The sequence below is a fragment of the Quercus suber genome, unplaced genomic scaffold, assembly GCF_002906115.3.
Source record: "Quercus suber isolate HL8 unplaced genomic scaffold, Cork oak 2.0 scaffold_457, whole genome shotgun sequence".
NCBI lineage: Eukaryota > Viridiplantae > Streptophyta > Magnoliopsida > Fagales > Fagaceae > Quercus > Quercus suber.
Window position 1 is genome coordinate 624006 of NW_027069908.1, and position 9871 is coordinate 633876.

At 33.9% G+C, this 9871-nt stretch overlaps 1 protein-coding gene across 1 annotated transcript; it reads right to left on the reverse strand.

Moving 5' to 3' along the window:
* Positions 1–2788: 2788 nt before the first annotated feature.
* Positions 2789–9131, reverse strand: LOC112001813 (uncharacterized; the record flags this gene model as incomplete). Its single annotated transcript, XM_065762415.1, is given in 5 exon segments — positions 2789–3272; positions 5189–5248; positions 6997–7067; positions 8870–8897; positions 8985–9131. Coding segments are annotated over 5 exon segments (375 nt in total), but the record flags the coding sequence as incomplete, so codon positions are not given.
* Positions 9132–9871: the final 740 nt, after the last annotated feature.

A 9871-nucleotide genomic window follows, 5' to 3' on the forward strand; every position in this document is an offset into this window, starting at 1 on the left:
TTGTCAAATGATAGGATATAAATTAATGGCATGCTCATTCTAAGATGGAGGTATAAATCTTTACAATGCTAAAATAGACATGATAACTGAGATTAGTGTCGAGCTTTTATTTTGGAGAAATGCTATGTTCACAACATTTTTACAATATTTTCACAACAAATTTTAAAAGGTCAGTTGTTACAAGTTGTTACTAATAGGCAAAAAAGTAATTTCAATGAGAGTTCAAATTAGAACTAGTAACAATTTATAATTTATAATTTACTATAAAAGTGTTGTGAAAATGTTATGATTATAGCAATTCTCTTTATTTTGTTTGTTTATGATCGGATAGATTGGTAGAATATTGCCCATTTTTACAAGTGGTATGTTTTCCCTTTCTATGAAGGAGCAGAATAAGATCATTTAATTGGAGCCAGAGATGGACATGAAGTGTTTGATTAAAAAAGCAAAGGAGAGGGAGCAATAATCTGACACAAATAAAAATTTAGAAAAAAAAATTTGGAAAGAAATTTGTCATAAGAACCAATAGGAGGACAGTGTGGTATAAGAATAAAAGCTTTTTTTTTTGTTTTTTGGTGAAAGTAAGAATAGAAGTTTCAGAACCATTTAAAGAAGCCTCTGTCATCTATTTGAGTTCTTAGATCATGAATATAAAAGGCAATGGCAGTTTGTGATGCACCATGGGATTCCCATGTTGTGAATTTGGCAGCTGATCAATATTTTCCAGTGAGTTATTTAATTGGAAAATTTAAGTGTCCAAACATTCTATTACGACCAATTTTTAAATTTATAATGATCTCATATATAAATTTTTAATTTCAATTTTTAATTATTTTAAAATTACATATAGACTATAAAATATGTGTTTACAGGTCAAAAAGTAAATAACATCCAAATTAAATAAAAATTGGCATGCATGTTAAGTATACATAGAATGTGTAATACAACAATGTAATTTTCAAAATATTAACTCAATAAAAAAATAAAATTAAATGCTGTAATATTAACTTTTCAAGGAAAAAAATATTTAATATTAATGAAAGAATGTGCTAAAGTTATTACTAATTTTACCAAAAAAAAATTTACAAATTGACATGGTAATGAGTGTAATTGGTGTTACCTCAACAATATAATAAATAAACTATTTAATTACTTTTTTTATAATATTATGCTTAAAAAATGACACGTTAATTTGTAATATTCTTAGTATTCCTCTCAACAAAATGTTACATTAGGTGCAACTCTCTCTCTCTCTCTCTCTCTCTCTATATATATATATATATATAAATGTGACTTGACACACTTAGTATGAACTCAACCAAGTAGGATTTTAAGTGAACTCCTGCTATAATTTTATTTTAATCCGCCTGTATTAATTTAGGGGAGGAGAATCGAACCCTAGCCTTTTTCATTGAACAAAAAAAATAATGTGCCACCTAATCTAAGGTCATTGGCAATTGCATTGATTGTTAGACGTTACAATTGACCATTAGAATTTAATATTTTAAAAGTGAAGTGACATTATATTAATCTATAATTTTATTTCACACAATCATCTGATAGAATTTACATTATATACATTACACATGTCTTGCTTTTTTTTTATTTGAAATCATTTTTAAGACGAATTTTTAAGACCATTGCATTATATTTAATAGGCCTTGGCCACTCTTCCTCCTTCAAATTACTTAACACAGAAAAAATCTCTGTATCTTTTCATTTTAAAACCAATCAAAAGAAATCATTGCGTTAGGCCAATTAGCGAAAGCAAGTAGTTCAAATGATAGTTTTGTTTTGTATTGTATTGTACCTGCCCTTATGGTGTAGGCCTAAAGTGTTTGTTATCGTTTCTCAAAAAAAAAAAGTGTTTGTTATCCTAGATTATTTGCACCTGATTTTTATTTATGAATTCCAGTATTCACCCAAAAATAAAGTAATCAATAGGACTAATGCCTAAGGCTAAGGATTGATTGGATAGATTAATTAGGAAGAACATGCAGCTTTTTCAAAGGACAGTGAAGGTCGGGAAGTGATTGGAATTTGATACATCAAACTCATGTAGCCCACCAAGTTGTGTTATGAAGTGTGACGGAAAATATCCAAAATTTGGGGACCCCTTTGCATCAGTGTGAAAGCCTGTTCCATCATTATCAAATAAATAAGGGGACCCCTCCACCAGCAGAGACTGCTAGGACATGGTATGCTTTTAGGAAAATCAAATGAGGTTTGTATCAACTTTGCTTCCAAGTGAAAACAGCTCGGATTCTCACTTGCTTAGAAGGAAATGCATCATCAATCACATCAATGAAGAGTTAAAACAGGGCAAAGATAAGACCCCTGACCCATGAGAAAACAACATCAAACACAAACCGAATCCAATCAGTAAAGAAAATGATCTTCAACCTGTTCAATATTAGAATCCTCTTATCTAATTCTAATCATCTTTTGGTTTGCGGTTTACAGTCAAAAAACATATTTTCTTCAAGGAGAGTGAAGCATAGTCCTTCCTCAATTGATTGGTTGCAAACTTGCAATCATAGTCCAATAGGTAATTCCACGCTTTTGTCAAATTTTAGCAACACGTTCACATTTGGTCTGGGACGAGCCAGCTAGATCATTGTATTATTGAGAGTGTGATTAGTGTCCCTAAAGCATGCTTAATCAAAGACAATTATGTAATTATTGGGGTATATTGTCAAATCAATTAGAATCTTCCCAAAAGAATGAGCACAACTGCAAGTGGATGAACAAGATGCAATTAGAAAAAAATGCAAATACAGCATCAAAGTACACCAGAAATCAAAAGGAATTCTCGCAAACAGAAGAAAGAGGTTTGAATTTATTCTCACAGAAGAAATTATTGAAATAGAAACTAATTATCTCCCTCAAGGTTGATAAAACCAAAGATACACTGACTTCACTTTGATTTTCCATTTTCTAGTTTCCTTTTCTTTTTCTCTAATATGATCAATTTCCTAATTGTGTAACCTTGAAATAAAATCAATTCAAATATTTACTCTACATGAACTAGTATCGAGTTTCTTGCATACAAGTGAAAGAATACTCTACCATATTGGTCAGCACTTTGATCATCGTATGAATTCTCGGGCCGCCAAAAATTTTAATGAGCTATAACCTGGATCACTCGCCAGCTTGTTGGGTTGAGGAATAACCAAATAATTTGAGCCACAATAATACAGTCGTTATACATTGAAACGAAACAGCATTACATCTCCTTCTTGTACAATGTAATCTTTACCCTCAGATCGCAACTGCAATATCAAAACAACACAGTTAATCAGTATGGCATTGGAGAGTTCTTTTTTTCTTTCCTCTGAAGTGTCTGTGCATGCTATGTTCTACAAATTGCAAAGCCCTTGTTACCGGTAACCCTCATATGCTCACTGTACATACATACCATATGTCATGCATGTTTTAAATCAATGAAGTTTTTTTTTTTTTTTTTTATGTTGCTAGGTATAAAGTCATATCTTTTTATTATAAAATGTTCAAGGAAGATCTCTGAATTGGAAGGCTGAAGGAACAGATTTCTATCTCCAGTCACCTGGATTTGGAGACAGTGGTGTGTACAAGAGGAACAAATGACCCAGCAGTGAAAACAACAAGAAATCATTGAAGCTCTCTATTTTTGGTCCAAAGGCTGGTCCCATCCACAACAACCATCCCCTCCCCCCACCAACAAAAAAAAGAGCTTTGGCAACTAGGATGAAGACAAGACTCAATCCTGACTCTTTGATACGACAACAGAAAAACTAGAGGCTTTAGCAACCAGGCAAGCCAGCACCTTCTAAATTATTGAAGTTTTACAACAGCAACTTTAATGCCAAGAAGAGGGAAAAGGAAAGAGAAATATTTGAATATAAATAATCAACAAAATCTACAGAAGACTGTGAAAGTCTCAATGCAGCCTTCCACACAAGCATCTTCAAGTCAGAAAAGATTGTTTTCTGACTTTCAAGTTCGGAACATAATCCTTGGGTTTCTGTTTCAACAATAACTTCTATTCCATCTACTAACGCACACATCTAGTACCAACAATGGGTCAATAAGTGAGGGGACAAAATTGTTTGATCAGTTGGTGCATAGAAGTAGCAATAACAATTCCGGAGAAATCAACCACTGCCCCCTGATATAAAAGTGTTGGGCTATGTGGAACCTAGTTTATGTTTGATCTGAACTATAACCCGATCTGATATAAAAGTACTACGATTTTTAATGGGAGATTTTCTGAGGCTTAGTCCATAGAGCGGAAACTTGGGCTGATAGGCTCAAGCTAGAAAATTTTTGGCCCATGTTTAGCCCATTGTGAATCTGTTGTATGAGATATAAATACTGTTTTTTCAAATTAGGGTTTAGGATGTTGAGTTGGAGAGAAAACTATAATGCCAAATTTTGTATAATTTCCCTAAAAATAGTGAAATTATTGCAACTCTGTGGACGCAGGCAAATTGCCAAACCACTTAATTTCTTTTGTCAAGTTTGATTGCCTTTTATGTGTGTAATTTTTTCTTTCTATTTTTTTCATCTCATAGATCTGGGAATTCATGTACATTCCCAACATATTTAACAACTATAGGGGTCATAGATCTTTCATAATATTAACATGACTACTGGATTCATTACAAAATTCGCTTTTCCTCCTAGGTAGATTACTTGTTGAACACACTGGAATTCACTAGTCCAAACATACGAAAATATCAACACAAAATGTTTTCACAAACTTGTCTAATTTTTAACTTTTCCCAGATATGGAAATTCTGTAATATTTTCCTAGGCAGATATATATAAACTTGATCAAACAGAAGATATATTTCTCCCTCAAGTGTAGCTCTCAGCCAAAAACTATTGGTCCTTGGATGATCTCATTCTCACATGTTAGCATGAAGAAGTGCATCAAGGGAATAGAATTTGTGATTTTGTACAGTACTGAAGCTAATGCAGTTTCATATGTCTTTGAATTCTTCTTATTCATTAGCTAGTAATTCATTTTGAATTGCAAATTGACAGACTCCAAATAAAACCCATCATTTACAGATGATATCCAATTTATGCAATACTAGACATGATGATTATCAGAACCTCAGAAAGAAGTTTTCTTTTTGAATTATCTTATGAATTTATTAACCAACAAAAAAGGTAAATGTTCATATTAAAGCAACCAACTCACAAGTCCTTTCTCCCTTGCAGCAGCAAGTGAACCAGCAGCAACAAAATCATCATAAGCCACCTGATAAATCAATCAGGTCGTCATTATACATATTACCAGATATTGGGCAAAAATAATACGACAGGAAAGGATGATAGTTTTTTACCCTAGAACATTTGTAGATACTTCAATAAACAATTGAAATATTCCATTTTCCCATGGATAAGCAGTCAAATTCTAGAGTGCCTACTAGTTAACCGAGAAAAAATTGATATATTAATTAATGTTTTATTTATTTATTTATTTATTTATCATAGCTATTGTAAGAAAAATAAGAAAGAAAAATATGAGCAGTTTGCAACACACTTTTAGTAGATCTATAATATGAAGATGTAGTAATTAAATATTGTTCAGTTAAAGTGAATAGCTTTAGTATTAATCTGAAAGAGTGAGATTTCTTTCCATTCAAACTACAGTACCTCCATAGATATAGCTGTGTATAATTTCATTTGATGAAGATATCTTTGTGGAATGGGACAACTTTCCTGCTAAAGACATGATAGAACATTGCGTTTACCCAATGTCTGTACTAGCACTCTTCTAGGTAATAACAATGCAAGTCTTTGTGTGGGTGGCAGTGACATAGCACTTTGTACAATTTTCTATATGAACTTGTTTCTAGTTTTTTTTTGTTTTTGTTTTTATGAATACTAATGATCTTGTTACCAGTTTTGTACCTCTTGTACATGTCGAAGAAAAAATATCGACAAAAACATAACACAATAGTTTCCACTCAAACAAACTTGTTTGTATCACAAATGAGAGTGTCAGGCTAAAAACACTATAGCGCAGCCTTGAAACAAAAGCTATGGACATCAAGTCTTGACAGAAAAATCCGATGCATGATCTTTAAATCAGCACCAAAACACAAGGAAAATAATGATCTTTGAGGTTGGTGTAAGTTACAGGGTTAAGATTCTATAATAAGTGAGAAAAGGCTAAGCTTTTGCTGGAATTTGGGGCTGGACTATTTGTGAGAGGCTACATCACAGCAAGAATAGGGTAACTTTTTCTCTTCTTTTAGAAAGAACTGAACATCACACTAGGTAGAGTCTTGGCATCACACCACATTAAAGCACCACAAGGAACCAAAAGAACTGCTCATTCTGGTCAATTACAAGAATACATCATATGTAAAGAAAATGATCTTAGGCAGCAAGCAAGCAACAGCTAAGACTTGGACCAGTGAAGAGCCACTGAACTTGGCCAAAACTAGTAAACACACCCCTTAAATGAAAGCCAAACACCGGCTACCTAGCTGCTGGGTCAAATTGAAAAGACTAAAGTGTTTATAATCCTTTTTTTTTTTACTGCAGTTATTACCTTACTCTAAAGACTCTTGATTTTTATAAAGTAGAGAAATCCATCCCTGAAATCATACTAATGGTCAATAAAGTTTAATTCTCTCTTCTTTTCATGGTCTTCTGCAATCTGAATCACTATATTCCTAAAGTTCTGCAGCTGATTGTATTTGACCCAGTAGATAAGTTCCATGTCACTAAAACAAAAAAGATACGATATTTCTAGAATCAAGATTCCATGGCCACTAAATTTCCCCTTGGAAAATTACTGAAATTTAAGTGCTAAATTTTTAAGAAAGATGCCAAAGAATTTTCACGCTTGTTTAAGTTTACCGTATATTATTATTTCATACAATTCTTTTTTTTTTTTTTTAACAAAAAAAAAAAGAAAAAAAGAAAAAAAGAAGAAGCAACAAACAGAAACATATTTAAACATAGGTAGTTAAAACTTCTACTTCTAATACTTACTGTCTCAGCTCGAATGAAACCTTTCTCAAAGTCTGAGTGGATAACTCCAGCAGCTTGAGGTGCAGTCATTCCTAAATAAATAAAGAATGAAAATCAGATGACAATCTGACCACGACAGCATAGATATGAATAAAGAGTTCAATATACATTGTTTAAGCCATCTCAGGTTTATCCAATCGCAACATAGGACCTTGGTGTAGAGACACTTTTCTTAGGGATGCATATCCTGAATTTTATAACAAAGCAAGGGATAGAGATGCAAAGGTGCCAAATTATTTAGAATGGAAAAATGGTGGCATTCATTTAAACCCACTTTTACTCTGATCTTGACATCATTGGAAGCTTGAGTCTATGGTTTGAATTTTATAGGATCTATACATTGTTTGTATTAATTCAATGGAAGAGGATAAGATGATTTGGCTTCCATAAACAAGCCGGGGTTTTCAAGTCAAAACTTATTATAAAGCTTTGAATTTGACCCCCCGCAGGGGGGGGGGGGGGGGGGGGGTGGGTGGGTGGGGTGGCGGCCTCACCAAGAGTGGCTTTTCTCATATGGACAGTGGCAATGGAAAGATCCTTACAAGAGATAGTGATCATGAACTGGTTTTGATTGGATGCATACTCTAGCCAGAATCCCACCTATATCTTTCGTCAATTTTATTGACTTTCTTGCGTTGCAATCTGTTTTCTTTGGAAAGGGCTTTGACTCATCCTTTGTGTTATTCCCTTTTATTTTTCTAATAAAACCTGAAGTTTTTTTTTTTTTTTAATTAAAAAAAAAAAAAAGAGTATGTGCAAGGCAGATGGGATTTCAATGGATCATTTACTTTTACATTGTACCATTGCTCGTGAACAGTTGGACTCGGAGTTCTGTTTGTTTGGGATTAAAAGGGTGACGCTGAGAATGATGATTAGGCTTTTGGAGTGTTGGAAAGGAAGGTTGGGTAAACGAGAAGGAATTGAAATTTTGACAGTCATTCCTATATGTTTGATGTAGTATATTTGGAGAGAAAGTACAGCGTATTGTGATATCCCAGATTGTGTGGATTTGAACTATGAAGGCATTGTGTGGGCTTGTGCTGAGTCCCACATCAAAAAGGTACTTAGTCAATTTGGACTATATAAGCAATTAGGAGGAGCTCCAATTGTAACTGGTACTTTTGGAGTATATTGTGGATATGGCTAGTGTTTTCCTTAGATCATGAAAAACACGTTTGAGAGAAGATAAAAAAAAAGGTAAAGAGATTGAAGCATCTAGTCCTAAGGACTCTCCATGAGTGGACTAAGGCCTCTCTACAAATTTTCTTGATTTCTAGACATGCTGAACTTTAGAAATTACCTTTTTTTCCGTACTTTATACATTTGGTTTAGGAAAAAACTTAGGTATTGGACTACATTGCGTTAGGTTCTCCAATTAAATTCAAATACTTGGTTGCATTATCCAATAAAACACAAACAATGTTATCATTTTCAAGGACAATTAAATTCAATACAAATATATGGTTGAATTTAATTGGGGAACCTAATGCATTGCACCTTAAGGTATTGTATCTAAGTTTTACTCTCTGGTCTATACTCTTGCATACATCTTGTGTACTATGGTAGCACCCTTTTACATTTTATTAATGAAAATCATTATTACTTATCCAAAAATATAGGATGTCTCCCATATGAAGAAAGAAAGCCACCAAAAGGGGAAAAAAATCTCTGAGAGAACTATTGGTCATAGTAATTCTCTTTTGATAAGTTCTCTTTCATATCTGACCAAGTCTTGAGACAAATGTTCATGCTTGTTTGGAGTAATTCAAGGGCCACTAAAAGGAATTTATCATCATTGTACAACATTTTGACATCCAGCAGAACAAAAGCTAACCTGAAAGTATGGTCCATGCTTTTGTTTCCTGCACAAAACAACTATTAAAAAACAAATTTTTAATATATAAAATGAATAACATTCAAAAAAACTCTTCCCAAACTTATCTTCGTACCTTCTCGCCAGAAGTGAAGTATGTACGCATCCCTAAAAGGCTATAAGTTGCCCTAATTAGGTTTCCAAGACCACTTTCACTGACACCAAGAGATTTTAAATACTCTATCCTTTCTTCATATGGAAGTTCAGTAAGCTCTGACTCAACCTGCAAGTAAAAAAGTCATTAGTTTACTTGCCTGATGTCATAGTTAAGATAAGGAAGACCAAGATCAGCACAGGGTTTATCAAAACAATTAAAAAAAACAAACATTTTATCTCACACTCCTTTTGTTGGTAGTAAAATGTTTTCCGAAAAAACATCTTTCTCATTTTCAGGTGTTTGTTTTATTGTAAAATCTGCTCAAATATGAAAATGATTTCCGTTGACCAGAAAGTCCTTCGTAAAAATTTGTAGAATGTTTTACCAAAATTTTTTCACTAAAATATTTTCCAATTTATTGAGCTTGCACACACCCCCTGACACCCCCCCCCCCAAAAAAAACCCTGGCTGTCTTGCAACAAAATCCACCCCCTGCCCCCAACCTTCTCTCTTTCCGATCTGAACGAGCCGAGTCCCTACCACATGGAGAGGAAGCCATCAGTGGCTGCACTGGCCATGATCAAGTTCCATGGGTCAGCCACAATCAAGAGCCTGCCCCACATGGTGAAGCTTCCTTCAATCTGCCACCCACTGTGAACACAATCGCACCGCCAATCAATCAATCTACCGCCCATCACAATGCAAACACCCAATCTGATCTAGGTTAGTGCCAACACCAACGTTGATCTTGGTTTTTCATGCTTCCCGATCTGGGTTCACGACAGATCTTTTTTTTGGCTTTCTGATTTGCGTTTGTGAGTGGTTGGTGAGATAGATTTGGTCGCGTATATGTCGATTTGGTGGTT